The 17,500-nt window shown below is 48.8% G+C and overlaps 2 protein-coding genes across 3 annotated transcripts in view; one reads left to right on the top strand and one right to left on the bottom strand.

The window, feature by feature from the left end:
* Positions 1-919, top strand: part of LOC306825422 (transcription initiation factor TFIID subunit 4-like) — a 14,060-nt gene extending 13,141 nt beyond the window's left edge. Inside the window, exon 16 of one of the 2 annotated variants that reach the window (XM_079346155.1) lies at positions 461-919. In XM_079346155.1, coding sequence (XP_079202281.1) covers positions 461-625 — 165 coding nt within the window. In that variant the 3' untranslated portion in view covers positions 626-919. The remainder of the gene's footprint in view (positions 1-460) is intronic. The other variant, XM_079346154.1, reaches the window with a different exon arrangement.
* Positions 920-4,023: 3,104 nt separating this feature from the next.
* On the bottom strand, positions 4,024-9,470 carry LOC306825685 (BTB/POZ domain-containing protein kctd15-like; the record flags this gene model as incomplete). Its single annotated transcript, XM_079346576.1, has 5 exons — positions 8,838-9,470; positions 7,337-7,512; positions 6,728-6,872; positions 4,944-5,246; positions 4,024-4,179 (listed from the first exon to the last, which is right to left on the bottom strand). The coding sequence occupies exons 1-5, from the start codon at positions 8,862-8,864 to the stop codon at positions 4,024-4,026; spliced, it is 807 nt and encodes a 268-aa protein (XP_079202702.1). The 5' UTR covers positions 8,865-9,470.
* Positions 9,471-17,500: the final 8,030 nt, after the last annotated feature.

Genomic DNA, 17,500 nt, shown 5'->3' with positions numbered 1-17,500 from the left:
GCAGGGTGTTGCCTGTCTTCAGGCTGCAGACACACCTGAGACAGGAAGGTGTGCTGATGGTCCTGCAGGTCTGGACTCAGTGAGGGATCAGACCTGCGGGGGATCTGGTTCAAGGTTTCCAAAGATTCAAAGACAGCTGAATCAACAAACCTGCAACTTCCCTACAGTTGCATTCAACATGATGTGTGTTACCACGGCAACAGAAACACAAATCCTGAGCCGTTTGCTCGTCTGCAGCCCTGAACGTATCCAGATGAGCTGCTCCAGGTCGGGGAGCGTCCCAACACTTCCTGTCTCCTTTTCATTCAGTGAAAAAAGGAACGAGCTGACACGGCGATGTCGCCCTGCAGGGGGAGGAGTCAGTCGTGTTAATAAATGGATTCTACTCTGAGACGAGGAGAACCATTGGCAGCTCCACTCTGCATGTAAACGCTAACTCTCCTCTCTCTTCCTTTCTCAGGTGGCGTCAGGCTCGGGTGCAGGCTCCTCCTCCTCCTCAGCCTCGTCACGCCAGCAGCTGCGTCAGCGTATCACACGAGTTAACCTCAGGGACTTCATCTTCTGTCTGGAGCAGGACCGCACCACGGCTCGCTCTCTGACGCTCTACAAGGCTCTGCTGAAATGACGAGCTCCGCCCCTCCCTCCGCTCGCTGTCGTCCTCTGAGGTGGTTCGTGGTCGCCGTTTATTCTGAGTCCTGCAGCAACGTCTACGCATCACTTTGTCCTCCTCAAGTGTTCTTAGGGTTGTCACAATACCACATTTTTAGACTTCAGTACAAATCAGAGGATACCTTGTTGTTACCATGGCAACAAAAAAGTCCAGGACCGCTGACGGGTCATTTATTGTTTTTAGTTTTGAAAAATCACGATGTTAAAATGAATCCTGAATGTTCAGAGCGCACCTGAGCAGGTGTCTTCACGGGACGCACCTGAGCAGGTGTCTTCACGGGACGCACCTGAGCAGGTGTCTTCACAGGATGCACCTGAGCAGGTGTCTTCACGGGATGCACCTGAGCAGGTGTCTTCACGGGATGCACCTGAGCAGGTGTCTTCACGGGACGCACCTGAGCAGGTGTCTTCACGGGACGCACCTGAGCAGGTGTCTTCACGGGACGCACCTGAGCAGGTGTCTTCACAGGACGCACCTGAGCAGGTGTCTTCACAGGGCGCACCTGAGCAGGTGTCTTCACGGGACGCACCTGAGCAGGTGTCTTCACGGGACGCACCTGAGCAGGTGTCTTCACGGGACGCACCTGAGCAGGTGTCTTCACAGGACGCACCTGAGCAGGTGTCTTCACAGGGCGCACCTGAGCAGGTGTCTTCACGGGACGCACCTGAGCAGGTGTCTTCACGGGACGCACCTGAGCAGGTGTCTTCACGGGACGCACCTGAGCAGGTGTCTTCACAGGACGCACCTGAGCAGGTGTCTTCACAGGACGCACCTGAGCAAGGTGTCTTCACAGGACGCACCTAAGCAGGTGTCCTCACAGGACGCACCTGAGCAGGTGTCTTCACAGGACGCACCTGAGCAGGTGTCTTCACAGGACGCACCTGAGCAGGTGTCTTCACAGGACGCACCTAAGCAGGTGTCTTCACAGGACGCACCTGAGCAGGTGTCTTCACAGGACGCACCTGAGCAGGTGTCTTCACAGGACGCACCTGAGCAGGTGTCTTCACAGGACGCACCTGAGCAGGTGTCTTCACAGGACGCACCTGAGCAGGTGTCTTCACAGGACGCACCTGAGCAGGTGTCTTCACAGGACGCACCTGAGCAGGTGTCCTCACAGGACGCACCTGAGCAGGTGTCTTCACAGGACGCACACGGGATGCTGAACGTGTTTTTAGAGTTTGGAACGTCAAATTTTAAACGTATCGTAAATCATGAGACATTTTTATCGTGTGCGTGCGTGCGTGGCGTGCGTGCGTGCGTGCGTGCGTCTCATTGGAACAGTTAAAGAAACAGTTCATCATTAAGATAAATCCTCTTCCATAGAGCTAATTAGCTTAGCACAAAGACTGGATACTGCTATCCTCAACTAAAATCTGGATTGTCATGGAGGTTATCAGCTGAAAGTGTCCATGTTGAGATCTCTGCTCGTCTTTGTGTGAAAGGTTGACTTCCTGTCCCCCCCCCCCCCCCCCCCCTTCTGTGATGATCTGGAGAAATGAAGTCTTGAGCCGTAATCTCGGGAGGACATGTAATCGCTTTGTCAAAAAAAAAAAAAAATATATTTTTTTTTTAATTTGTATTATCATGAACCTTTGAACACCGACATGCTAACTTTCACCCTGTTTTTGATGCTAAGCTACATCAGCTTTTTCACTGTTCCCGGGATAGCTGAGGTAGTCCTCGGTTAAGGTGTCATCATTATTATGCTGATCTGAACTGTAATGAGTCTTTAAGCTAAGCTCAACTAGCGTTCTCCACCAGCGTTTTGCTATTATGCTAAGCTAAACAAGGTCTGAGTCATTAAGCTAACAAACTATGCTAAGCTTTACTAGCGTTTTTCTGTTTTATTTCCATTAAGCTAAAACAGCTTATTTTTAGTCTGTGGTAAGCTAAACTAACCTTTTCCACCAGTTTTAGTTTAGCATAGCTGTTCCCATGCTAAACTAAACGTTTCCCTCATTAATTTGTTAAAACTGCTAGCTTGTCTGTAATGTGTCATTAGCATTATGCTCAGCTCTTCATTCTGTCATTACACCAATCTGAAGTAGCTTTTTTCCTAGCTTAGCATTATGATAAGATAATGGAGGATGCTAGCTTAGCCAAGCATAATGACCTTTAACAAAGGGAAACCGCTATTTTAGCTTATCATAATGACTAATAATAGCTAAATTATGCTAAGCTAACATTCCTTTTCCTCAAGTTATTTTTTTCTTGTTTCAAGCTGACTGGGTTAGGGTTGGAAAACGCTAGTTTAGCTTAGCATAAAGAATTACAAATAGTGGAAAAACATGGTTTTTAGGCATTGTGCTAAGCTAAAGTAGCTAATGCTAACTGAAGCTAATCCGTGCTGTCTTGTCTCTTCATGGTCACAAGAGAAGAAGAGGATCATTTAAATGTTGAACTGCGCCTTTAACTCGTCACAGGGAGCTGGTTCTCCTTCACGCCGTCACTCGGGCTGCGTTCATGAAGGCTAATAAACTAACCATTCCTCCTCGTCTTCATCCCGCATGGTTTCACTTTTGGCTCATGGTGCGACTCATCTCGCTCTGAAGCGTGAACCTGAATATGCAGTTGAACAGTTTGAGAGTTTTAAAGCGGCGTGTACATTGAAGGTTTTAACGCTTTAAATGTCTCCCCTCATGTCGGGCATTTGGTTTGTAACGTCTCCAGCAGAGTGACGCTGTCTCTCCTGTATGTTCAGTCACAGCGCCACCTGCTGTTGGAAGGACACAACTTTTGCGACTATTTATATTTCCTACATTCTGTATTCAATCCTGACGCATTTCAGGCAATGCAATTTTACAGTTGTTTGTACCTTTGCAAAAAAATGAAATAAAGAAAATGAGAGAAGTTTGTTTCTGTTTTTATCATCAACCTGTAAAAAAAGTCAAATCGAGACGAATCAAAATCAAACACTTTAAATATTCATTTTCAAAATGTCCGTTCTAGAAAAATCCTTCAATAATTTGTCCCGTTATAAAAACACCAGTCACACAAACGAGCTCGAGCAGAAGGGCGTGAACCACGAGGAGAGCCAGCCACGTCACCATGGTAACCGACTCGCTGGGTTCATCCTCACTGACCAGCTGTTAGTGATGTCATTTCTGTCAGTGACATCATCGGTGGACGCCACGGGCTCGCTGTCGGTATCATCGTTTCTGTTGTTTACATCGTTGCCGTCTTGAAGGTGCGCTCGCTCAGAGCGCTGACGGGCGGCGTGCTGATGCTCGCCTCGTGGTTCACGCTGCTCATATTTACACAGTTCTGTCACGGTGACATTTGATCCAAACGGACGCTTGGTGGCGTTCTCAAAGACTTCCTGTCGGGCTGCTGCAGACGCTGCAGTGTGCGGCTCAGTCCAGAGGCTCCTGTTTGATCCGGATCGGGGTGCTGGACTGACTGTGCCCAAGTTCTCGACACAGGACGTATTCGCTGAACTGAGATGAGTCGACGCCGCCGCCGCAGGACGCCTTGACGCTGAAACCTTTCTGGAAGAGACGCTCGAGGACCTGCAGAGACGGACGGACAGACGGTGATGTGTGTGTGTGTGTGTGTGTGTGTGTGTGTGTGTGTGTGTGTGTGTGTGTGTGTGTGTGTGTGTGTGTGTGTGTGTGTGTGTGTGTGTGTGTGTGTGTGTGTGTGTGTGTGTGTGTGTGTGTGTCTGTGTGTGTGTGTCTGTGTGTGTGTGTGTGTGTGTGTGTGTATGTGTGTGTGTGAGTGTCTGTGTCTGTGTCTGTGTGTGTGTGTCTGTGTGTGTGTGTGTGTGAGTCTGTGTGTGTGTGTGTCTGTGTGTGTGTGTGTGTGTGTGTGTGTGAGTGTGTGTGTCTGTGTGTGTGTGTGTGTGTGTGTGTGTGTGAGTCTGTGTGTGTGTGTGAGTCTGTGTGTGTGTGTGTGTGTGTGTGTGTGAGTCTGTGTGTGTGTGTGAGTCTGTGTCTGTGTCTGTGTGTGTGTGTGTGTCTGTGTCTGTGTGTGTGTGTGAGTCTGTGTCTGTGTGTGTGTCTGTGTCTGTGTCTGTGTGTGTGTGTGTCTGTGTGTGTGTGTGTGTCTGTGTGTGTCTGTGTGTGTCTGTGTGTGTGTGTGTGTGTGTGTGTCTGTGTGTGTGTCTGTGTGTGTGTGTGTCTGTGTGTGTCTGTGTGTGTCTGTGTCTGTGTGTGTGTGTCTGTGTGTGTGTCTGTGTGTGTGTCTGTGTGTGTGTCTGTGTGTGTGTGTGTGTGTGTGTGTGTGTGTGTGTGTGTGTGTGTGTGTGTGTGTGTGTGTGTGTGTGTGTGTGTACCTGCACAGAGTTCAGCCTGCAGTACCCGTTGAGGGGGAAGCGGATCACGTGGGTCGGGTCCTGGTTCCAGCCGGCGTTCACAGAGTTACACATGACGTCTCCGGTCTCGGGGAAGACCTCCTCGATGAGGACTTTCTCTCCGCTGAGAGCGATTCTCTCGCCCAGGTCTGGCGTCACTCGGACCACGAGACACTCGCAAGGCGCCACCCGCTGGGCCTCCCGCTCGGCGTGCCAACGCTCGAGCTCTCGCACCATGGGGCTCAGCTGGTAGAACCGGGCCTCCTCGTACAGCTGGGAGAAGTCCTGAGGGAGGCGGAGGGGGAGGAGTCAAAGGTCAATGTGAGACACGTGGACCTGTGATGACTGTGCGTCCTCGTCCTCCAGCAGGAGGCGGGGACCGTCACTCAGAGGTTAACCATGTGACCACGATCCTCGCCTCGCCGCCCTGCTTTCTCCTCCACACTGAGCTGCTGCTGGCCACACACACACACACACACACGCACACGCACACGCACACGCACACGCACACACGCACACACACACACACACACACACACACACACACACACACACACACACACACACACTGGGTAGATTTGTTTCATAAAGCGGGTTTTTGCCTTCAGGCGTTTTAGTCATCCTGAGTAGAATAAAAGAGGCAGAACTACAGTGAGGAGGAGTGATGCAATATGCCTCACACACACACACACACACACACACACACACACACACACACAGACACACACACACACACACACACACACACACACACACACACACACACACACACACACACACACACACACACACACACACACACACAGACACACACACACAGACACACACACACAGACACACACACACACACACACACACACACACACACACAGACACAGACACACACACACACACACAGAGACACACACACACAGACACACACACACACAGACACACACAGACACACACACACACACACACACACACACACAGACACACACACACAGACACACACACACACACACACACACACACACACACACACACACACACACACACACACACAGACACACACAGACACACACACACACACACACACACACACAGACACACACACACACACACAGACACACACACACACACACACACACACAGACACACACACACACTCTTTTAGTAAAACACACTGAGCTGCACGCCGTGCTGCCAGTGGCGCTCTTCACAGCATCAGAATCTGCAGAGTTCAAAGTGTCTCTGTGCAAAACCGACAAAGAACACACACACACACACACACACACACACACACACACACAGACACACACACACACACACAGACACACACACACACACACAGACGCACACACACAGACACACACACACACACACACACACACACACACACACACAGACACACACACACAGACTCACACACACACAGACACACACACACACACACAGACACACACACACAGACACACACAGACACACACACACACACACACACAGACTCACACACACACAGACACACACACACACACACACACAGACTCACACACACACACACACAGACACACACACACACACGACGAGCTGAACAGCTTTAAGTCATCAGAGGTCATCAGAGGTCATCAGAGGTCGAACCTGCCTTCCTCTCAGTGGCGTGTTGAGCGTGATGTCACAGCTGTTTGTGATGATGTCACACTAAGAGTAACATCTGGAGCCTGTCAGGGACAAAAAGGACGGCTCTGAGTGGACCCTCTTTCTCGGGTTCTGGTTCTGTGAGTCACCTTGAAGTCTTCGGGCAGCAGCAGCTTGCAGGTCCGCAGGAAGCTGAGGATGTAGCGGAAGATGTCTCCGTCTCTGTCGATGAAGTAATGCTGCTTCAGACTGTCCAACACGATGGGCTCAGTGCCGTTAAACAGACGGCTGATCCTACAGAGGACACACACACACACACACACACACACACACACACAATAAAGACTCTTGGAGGCTGAATGTGCAGAAGCCACGCCCACTCATAGGAAAGCCACGCCTCTCAGGCAACGCTGCTGAAATTAATGTTGGAACTTGTCGTAAGTCCAGATCGACGCTAAAGTGCGTTGTTGTATACCGACGCAATACGGGTGAGCTAATGCTAATGCTACACAGGAAGTCATCAAGCCAACCATTTGGCTCCGCCCCCTTAAAAAATGTACGTGACAGAAAATTCCTGTAAGCACCGTGGTCAGTCTTTTCACCTTTACAGAATCTTTCTATAAATATGAAGTTTGTTTGGAGACACAAACTTTAATTTAACCTGCTGCAGACTTTCAGTATTTTCAAAATAAAGTTTAAATACGATAACGCTCAATAACCTTTTCACCCTCCCACAGTACAGGTGAAGGTGGTCTTACCTGGACTCAGGGAATTTGGTGAGCGTCGCCAGACTGCTGGTGTACATGTGCCCCCCCACGTCAATGTGGACAGGGGCGTTGGCTTTGGTGAGCTGAGCAGGGGATGGGATCCCCTGAGCCGTCATGGGGGACACAGGTGAACGACTCAGAGACATCCTGGACATGCTCCGCCCCTCCTGTCACAGAAAAGGACAACAACAAGGTGAGAGGTGAGTCTCCATAGAGCTCTATGTTAAAATGTCCAACTTTACAGCTGCAGTTCCTCCAGTGTCCACTAGAGTCTGTCTCCTGCAGTGAGTCAGTCTCCATAGAGCTCTATGTTAAAATGTCCAACTTTACAGCTGCAGTTCCTCCAGTGTCCACTAGAGTCTGTCTCCTGCAGTGAGTCAGTCTCCATAGAGCTCTATGTTAAAATGTCCAACTTTACAGCTGCAGTTCCTCCGGTGTCCACTAGAGTCTGTCTCCTGCAGTGAGTCAGTCTCCATAGAGCTCTATGTTAAAACGACTTGTGTTTTCATGGCTGTTATAATGATGTGGGGGTGGGTTGAGAGGGGGGTTCCTTGATGAAGCGGAGGCTGCTGATGACCTGGGGGGTGGGGGGTGGAGACACACTCTGGATTAATTGACCCCCCCCCCCCCCCCACACACAGACTTTGGGGGTAGCTTTGAAGCATGAATAGGTGAACAGGAGGCGGGCTCTGCTCCGGCTCGGCCCCCCGGGCCTGCACTCGCCCCTGGGGCCAAACTGCCAATCACGCTGGGCTCTGCCCCGCCCCTGTCTGCTGCTGAACCCGCCTCAGCAGAGGGTGCAAAGAATCACAGACCTGAGCTGCCTCGTGCACACTTCATTTCAGGTAATCTGCAGGAAGTGTTTAAAGGTGAACCTCAGGTACAAACAGGAGCTGCTGTCAATCATTTTGATTGACAGGTCTTTAAACAACAGATCAGTGAAACATTTAGCAGCTCATCTGAACAGCCTCCATGTTTCTGACCTCTCTGTGTGGAAACGACGCACCGCGCCAGACTCCCTTCACAAATCACATCATTAAAGGTCATCTCGCTTATTGTCGAGTTCAGAATCTGATGATCCTCATTTAAGCGACCTGCTCTGAAGTTTGAAGCCTTCTAGTAAATTCGGGGCATCAATTGATCATAAGCTTCAACCAGTTTGTTATAACTTTATGTTTTCTTCATCGCGGAGACGTGGCTCGTCGTTCTGTTGAACTACAGTCTGATTTTAAAGAACAGTGTTTGCCGAGTTCATCACTTGGTCACACTGAAACCAAACATGCACATTTTATATTCATCAGCATTAAAATGAGCAACAATAACCAGGAACATTTAAATCGGACATATTTTACATGGGATTTGGTGGCACAGAAGGAAGCGCGCGCTGCTCATAGTAACCTCCACTGTTTTACATTTATACATTTATACACTTGAAACTTTTCCTACAATCTCCCACGATGCTGTGCGCGGTTTTCCAGCAGCGCGTGCTTACCTGAGAGGAGACCGACACAGAGGACATGGAGACCGGCGTCTGTCTGCTCCGTCCCGGGATTCAGTGCGAGGATACCGGCTCTTGTTCCGCGTCAGGCTGCCTGGGTCTGACTGAGTCCGTGTCTGAGAGAAGAAAGAGGAGGGCTGAAAGGGAGGTCTGGCCCGGGGCCCTTCAGACCCCCCGGGGGCAGGATTAGGACACAGTAAGGCGGCCGGGTTGTTCTTCTGTCACCGCGCAGAGAGCGTCCATCAGCGGCGTGAGCAGGACTCGTTGTCCTCACTGGAGTCTTCAGTGTGTCCTCTTCCTCCTCCTCCTCCTCCTCCTCCTCCTCCTCCTCCCGGTCTGCTCCTGTATTTTAACATCAAACTTGCCTCCGGCTCTGGAGCCAAATGACGTCTCTCGTCATGCATTCTGCCGCTCCAGCAGCCGCAGGCTCAATGCGCCATTTCAATTATCGCGCGCTGCTAGATGGAGATGTGCGCCGCGAGGCTGCGCGCGCAGATCCGGTTTATTCTGCTCATCTGTCTGCAGAAAGTGTCCTTCTGTTCTGCTTCTGTCTGCAGCTGCTGCTCTCTCACACACACACACACACACACACACACACACACACACACACACACACACACACACACACACACACTGATGATAGTGAATCAATCAGAGCTGCTCAGGAGGGTTCAGCTCCATTTTTATAATTCAGGATCAACATGTTAAGTCTTTTCAGTGACCTTTGAACTCTATAGAGGCTCTGAGATCAATAAAGTGCTTATAATGACTCTGGTTTAAAGGAGCAGGATGAAGGATGTAGTGCCATCTAGTGGTGAGTGAACAAACTGCAGCCAGCTGAGAGACCCTGAGCTGCTGTTTGTTTTGTCAGGAGAGTTTTACGTCTTTCATTTTTTCTCTTGAGAAGCTTCATACATGACAATGACATGTTCACAATGACATGTTCACCATGACATGTTCACAATGACATGTTCACAATGACATGTTCACCATGACATGTTCACAATGACATGTTCACAATGACATGTTCACAATGACATGTTCACCATGACATGTTCACAATGACATGTTCACAATGACATGTTCACAATGACATGTTCACAATGACATGTTCACAATGACATGTTCACCATGACATGTTCACAATGACATGTTCACCATGACATGTTCACAATGACATGTTCACCATGACATGTTCACAATGACATGTTCACAATGACATGTTCACCATGACATGTTCACCATGACATGTTCACAATGACATGTTCACAATGACATGTTCACAATGACATGTTCACCATGACATGTTCACCATGACATGTTCACAATGACATGTTCACCATGACATGTTCACAATGACATGTTCACAATGACATGTTCACCATTATAAATGTAAATGTGAAATGTAAATAAAGCCATGTGTATAAATTCAGGTGTTTTTGTAAATCTTTTGGACTTCATGAGTTGATTCTGAATTAGTGGATGACTTTGATGTTACTGCACACACACACATTCACACACTGCACACACACACATTCACACACTGCACACACACACATTCACACACTGCACACACACATTCACACACTGCACACACACACATTCACACACTGCACACACACACATTCACACACTGCACACACACATTCACACACTGCACACACACACATTCACACACTGCACACACACACATTCACACACTGCACACACACATTCACACACTGCACACACACACATTCACACACTGCACACACACACATTCACACACTGCACACACACATTCACACACTGCACACACACATTCACACACTGCACACACACACATTCACACACTGCACACACACACATTCACACACTGCACACACACACATTCACACACTGCACACACACATTCACACACTGCACACACACATTCACACACTGCACACACACATTCACACACTGCACACACACACATTCACACACTGCACACACACACATTCACACACTGCACACACACACATTCACACACTGCACACACACATTCACACACTGCACACACACACATTCACACACTGCACACACACATTCACACACTGCACACACACATTCACACACTGCACACACACACATTCACACACTGCACACACACACATTCACACACTGCACACACACACATTCACACACTGCACACACACATTCACACACTGCACACACACACATTCACACACTGCACACACACATTCACACACTGCACACACACATTCACACACTGCACACACACACATTCACACACTGCACACACACACATTCACACACTGCACACACACACATTCACACACTGCACACACACATTCACACACTGCACACACACATTCACACACTGCACACACACACATTCACACACTGCACACACACATTCACACACTGCACACACACACATTCACACACTGCACACACATTCACACACTGCACACACACACATTCACACACTGCACACACACATTCACACACTGCACACACACATTCACACACTGCACACACACACATTCACACACTGCACACACATTCACACACTGCACACACATTCACACACTACACACACACACATTCACACACTGCACACACACACATTCACACACTGCACACACATTCACACACTGCACACACATTCACACACTGCACACACATTCACACACTGCACACACTGCACACATTCACACACATTCACACACTGCACACACACACATTCACACACATTCACACACTGCACACATTCACACACTGCACGCACACACATTCACACACTGCACACACACACACATTCACACACTGCACACACATTCACACACTGCACACACACATTCACACACTGCACACACACACATTCACACACTGCACACGCATTCACACACTGCACACACACACACACATTCACACACTGCACACACACACATTCACACACTGCACGCACACACATTCACACACTGCACACACACACATTCACACACTGCACACACATATTCACACACTGCACACACACACATTCACACACTGACCAGTAGGTGGCAGTGTTGTGCTGCTCATGGCGAGGCGTTGCTGCAGGAGCATCACCTGCTCAGTCACAACTAAAGAGAGCAAGAGGGACATTTTATCTGCTTTGTGGACCAATCAGCCGCCTTCTTTATTTCTTTATGTCAGATTGACTGAAGCTACATGCTATCTGGCTAACATTCACAGATGTCATGTCCACGTGGGAACATGTCTGTATGTGGACTCCTACTGTATCTCTCACACACACACACAAGGGGCCGCAGGCAGCACCCCCCCCCCCCCCCCTAATTAAAGAAAGCATGCAGTTACTTTAATTAGACACAAACGAGGACTCATGTTAAGAATTTAAAGATGTAAATATCTCCTAAACCTGCCCGAGGCGCTCGCCGGGAAATCTTTGATATCCGGACGTTTAGACGGCGTGCAGAAGTTTGTCTGCAGATTAGAAACAGAGAATGATGAATATTTGGTACGTGGACGAAGGACAGTCTGAAATATGAGTTTCACTGGTTTAACTGGTCTCACTGGTCTCACTGGTCTCACTGGTTTAACTGCTCTCACTGGTTTAACTGGTCTCACTGCTCTCACTGGTCCCACTGGTTTAACTGGTCTCACTGGTCTCACTGGTTTAACTGGTTTAACTGTTCTCACTGGTCTCACTGGTTTAACTGTTCTCACTGGTCTCACTGGTTTAACTGGTCTCACTGGTTTAACTGGTCTCACTGGTCTCACTGGTTTAACTGCTCTCACTGGTTTAACTGGTTTAACTGTTCTCACTGGTCTCACTGGTTTAACTGTTCTCACTGGTCTCACTGGTTTAACTGTTCTCACTGGTTTAACTGGTCTCACTGGTCTCACTAGTTTAACTGGTCTCACTGCTCTCACTATTCTCACTGGTCTCACTGCTCTCACTATTCTCACTGGTCTCACTGGTTTAACTGGTCTCACTGCTCTCACTATTCTCACTGGTCTCACTGGTTTAACTGGTCTCACTGCTCTCACTGGTCTCACTGGTTTAACTGCTCTCACTGGTTTAACTGCTCTCACTGGTTTAACTGGTCTCACTGCTCTCATTGGTCTCACTGGTTTAACTGGTCTCACTGGTCTCACTGGTTTAACTGGTTTAACTGTTCTCACTGGTCTCACTGGTTTAACTGTTCTCACTGGTCTCACTGGTTTAACTGGTCTCACTGGTTTAACTGATCTCACTGGTCTCACTGGTTTAACTGGTCTCACTGGTTTAACTGCTCTCACTGGTTTAACTGGTTTAACTGTTCTCACTGGTCTCACTGGTTTAACTGTTCTCACTGGTCTCACTGGTTTAACTGTTCTCACTGGTTTAACTGGTCTCACTGGTCTCACTAGTTTAACTGGTCTCACTGCTCTCACTATTCTCACTGGTCTCACTGGTTTAACTGGTCTCACTGCTCTCACTATTCTCACTGGTCTCACTGGTTTAACTGGTCTCACTGCTCTCACTATTCTCACTGGTCTCACTGGTTTAACTGGTCTCACTGCTCTCACTATTCTCACTGGTCTCACTGGTTTAACTGGTCTCACTGCTCTCACTATTATCACTGGTCTCACTGGTTTAACTGTTCTCACTGGTCTCACTGGTTTAACTGTTCTCACTGGTCTCACTGGTTTAACTGGTCTCATCGTTGCGGACATCTCTTTCCATGTCATAGCAGAAGAAGCACTGGCGAGATGAAGAGAGCGAGCGTGGTTGCCTCAGATGGCAGGCGTGGTCATGACCACCCTGTCGAGGGCACCGTTGAGAAATGGGCTGTTTTTGAGGATCCTGTTTGAGGATCCTGTTTGAGGATCCTGTTTGAGGATCCTGTTTGAGGATCCTGAGCCTATATTACAGCGCTCAATATAAAAAGCCTCCCTTGAGATGACGGCGTCCTTACAGAGCATCCCGCCACTGGCAGCCCTGCAGCGTTCTGCGACCCATGAAGACTTGCAGAGAGCAGGCCAATCAGGAGAGAGTGGGCACATGGGGGCGGGGCCTTAAAGAGACAGCAGCTGAAATGAATATGAGAGCTTATGTTTATATTATATATATTTGCAGCTTAGCTTAGCGTAGTTTAGCTTGGCCTATCATCACTGGATGTCTCTCTGTCTGCCTGTGGACAGTTTGGACTCGAGAAGGTCACATGTTTGGTTACCGCAGGGACTCAGGATGATTTGATGATTTTTGAAATGAACTTGAGGAATGTTTAGTTTTAAATCAAATATGTTGAACCAGCTGATTCATTCACACAAACTAATCTGACTGAACAATGGACGAGGTAAGAAACATGTTTGAAGACATATTTTACCTTCAGTCTGACTCTGATTCACATCTTTTGACTTTGTGTTCTGGATTTAAAGCTCCAGTAAACTAACATGTTAAAGTAACAGGAGTAAAAGGGTTAATGTGAAGACGAGGTCAGAGGCTGTTTGTTATTCAGAACTCATGTTGGTCTTTCTGTTTGATGAAGTAGTGATGAAGAGGAGACTGAAATACAGGAGGAGTGTTAGACACATCTGCTCTGAACTGTTGAACAATGAAGCTGTAAAGCAGAAACTCCTGCAGTTCCTGCAATGTCCACTAGAGGCTGGCTGCAGTTCCTGCAGTGTCCACTAGAGGCTGGCTGCAGTTCCTGCAGTGTCCACTAGAGGCTGGCTGCAGTACCTGCAGTGTCCACTAGAGGCTGGCTGCAGTTCCTGCAGTGTCCACTAGAGGCTGGCTGCAGTTCCTGGAGTGTCCACTAGAGGCTGGCTGCAGTACCTGCAGTGTCCACTAGAGGCTGGCTGCAGTTCCTGCAGTGTCCACTAGAGGCAGGCTGCAGTTCCTGCAGTGTCCACTAGAGGTCTCTGCAGGAACACAGGAAGTCAGCACAGCTATGAAAACAGTTTTGTTGGTTTGGGCATAAAGGACGTTAGTGGATGATTTTTGACGTGTTGTGACCCTGGAAACAGGAAGTGATGTCAGCAGGTGATGTCAGCAGGACTCCAGCTGAGAGGTGTGTTCAGCCGGTTCTAATCCACGGTCTGAGCGTGGAGCGATACAGAAGCATCTACAGCGCCGTGCTTCAGCCAAAGGTCGTCTCCACGCTGTCACAGTCCAATCACGAGGTGAGACACCTTGACACTGCTCATCATCAACGCCACTCTATCCAATCTCATCCTGTCTGACACCTGTAGCTCCGCCCCCGCCACAGGTGCTGTCACAGCGTCTCGCCTTTTCTCCAAACAACAGCACACATTTACTTCCTGCTTAAAGGTTAAAGGTCACAGGTTCAGTCCGCAGCAGACACACACAGGGAGGGAAAGTTCTTCCTCTTCGCTGAGCCTCATTGGTCAACACAGCTGTCAATCATTCTGTTATTTTTATTTGAAGCAATTCAAACTAAATGTGTAAGAAACATGAACACTGACCAGCGTGCCATCTGTCAACATGGAGGAGGCGGAGCCTCTTTATATTTAATGATCTAAGCGTCCTGAACTTGTCATGTGGTCTCCTTGAAGGACTACGTGTGCCGGGTTCTGGAGCTGAAGCAACGTCTGTGGACGGCGCTGAGTCGACCTCGGCTGCAGGAGACGCTGCAGGAGGACGGACGGGTGAAGGTCACGGAGACACTCGACCTGACTTAATGTGGACACGGGAAAATAAATCCTGATCACCAGATCAAATGTGTGTGTGTGTCTGTGTGTGTGTGTCTGTGTGTGTGTGTGTGTGTGTGTGTGTGTGTGTGTGTGTGTGTGTGTGTGTGTGTGTGTGTGTGTGTCCTTTCACGGAGGTTTCCTGCTGTCATTGCAAAACTTATACATTTTGATCTTTGAGGTCTTAAGTCTGGCTGCCTTGGGGGGGCCCTTTCTGGTCTGGGGCCCTTTCTGGTCTGGGGTCTTTTCTGGTCTGGGGCCCTTTCTGGTCTGGGGCCCTTTGTGGTCTGGGGCCCTTTCTGGTCTGGGGCCCTTTCTGGTGTGGGGCCCTTTCTGGTGTGGGGCCCTTTCTGGTCTGGGGCCCTTTCTGGTGTGGGGCCCTTTCTGGTCTGGGGCCCTTTCCGGTCTGGGGCCCTTTCTGGTGTGGGGCCCTTTCTGGTCTGGGGCCCTTTCTGGTCTGGGGCCCTTTCTGGTGTGGGGCCCTTTCTGGTCTGGGGCCCTTTCTGGTCTGGGGCCCTTTCCGGTCTGGGGCCCATCAGTTGCCTGTCTTGTCTGTTGACTCTGCTAACAGCTGACAGCTGGCGGTGTGTTCAGGTGACGGTGACAGTGTGGGACAGATTTCACACTCAGATCTTTGAAACTCTTTAATCTCTCATTTACAAATAAAACTCCACAGAAATCAAAAGAGAGCCTGAGAAGCGTGTTACATGAGAAGCGTGTTACATGAGAAGCGTGTTACATGAGAAGCGTGTTACATGAGAAGCGTGTTACATGAGAAGCGTGTTACATGAGAAGCATGTTACATGAGAAGCGTGTTACATGAGAAGCATGTTACATGAGAAGCGTGTTACATGAGAAGCGTGTTACATGAGAAGCGTGTTACATGAGAAGCGTGTTACATGAGAAGCGTGTTACATGAGAAGCGTGTTACATGAGAAGCGTGTTACATGAGAAGCGTGTTACATGAGAAGCATGTTACATGAGAAGCGTGTTACATGAGAAGCGTGTTACATGAGAAGCGTGTTACATGAGAAGCGTGTTACATGAGAAGCGTGTTACATGAGAAGCGTGTTACATGAGAAGCGTGTTACATGAGAAGCGTGTCACATGAGAAGCGTGTCACATGAGAAGCGTGTCACATGAGAAGCGTGTCACATGAGAAGCGTGTCACATGAGAAGCGTGTCACATGAGAAGCGTGTCACATGAGAAGCGTGTTACATGAGAAGCGTGTTACATGAGAAGCGTGTTACATGAGAAGCGTGTTACATGAGAAGCGTGTTACATGAGAAGCATGTTACATGAGAAGCATGTTACATGAGAAGCGTGTTACATGAGAAGCGTGTTACATGAGAAGCGTGTTACATGAGAAGCGTGTTACATGAGAAGCGTGTCACATGAGAAGCGTGTTACATGAGAAGCGTGTTACATGAGAAGCGTGTCACATGAGAAGTATGTTACATGAGAAGCGTGTTACATGAGAAGCGTGTCACATGAGAAGCGTGTTACATGAGAAGCGTGTTACATGAGAAGCGTGTCACATGAGAAGCGTGTTACATGAGAAGCGTGTTACATGAGAAGCGTGTTACATGAGAAGCGTGTTACATGAGAAGCGTGTTACATGAGAAGCGTGTCACATGAGAAGACATCAACAGGAGATAAAAATAATGTATTTTATTTTGAAAAGCTCGGCCGAGGTTTCTGAAAAGTTCGTGGTCCGAGCTGCTGCAGGAGAAAGACGCCGGGCGCCGCTGCAAACGCTCTTTACTCGAAAACTGGAAAAGAAGATGATGGCGCTAAAAAATGGAGGAAGTGAAACCTGCTGGTGAAAGACGCGGGCTTCATGGTTATGTCTGTGGAGCTGGATGTAAATCTCCCATGGTTCACGCTGACGCTATGGGGGCGGGGCCTAATGTGACGTTACTCTGTCTGAGTTTTGCACTTTGGGGTCTGCTTGACTTTGCGGCAGCAGCTC

This window comes from Symphodus melops, assembly GCF_947650265.1.
Source record: "Symphodus melops genome assembly, chromosome: 6".
In the NCBI taxonomy this organism is placed as follows: domain Eukaryota; kingdom Metazoa; phylum Chordata; class Actinopteri; order Labriformes; family Labridae; genus Symphodus; species Symphodus melops.
The sequence above is the reverse complement of the archived record's forward strand: the minus strand, read 5'-3'. Positions and strand labels throughout refer to the sequence as shown.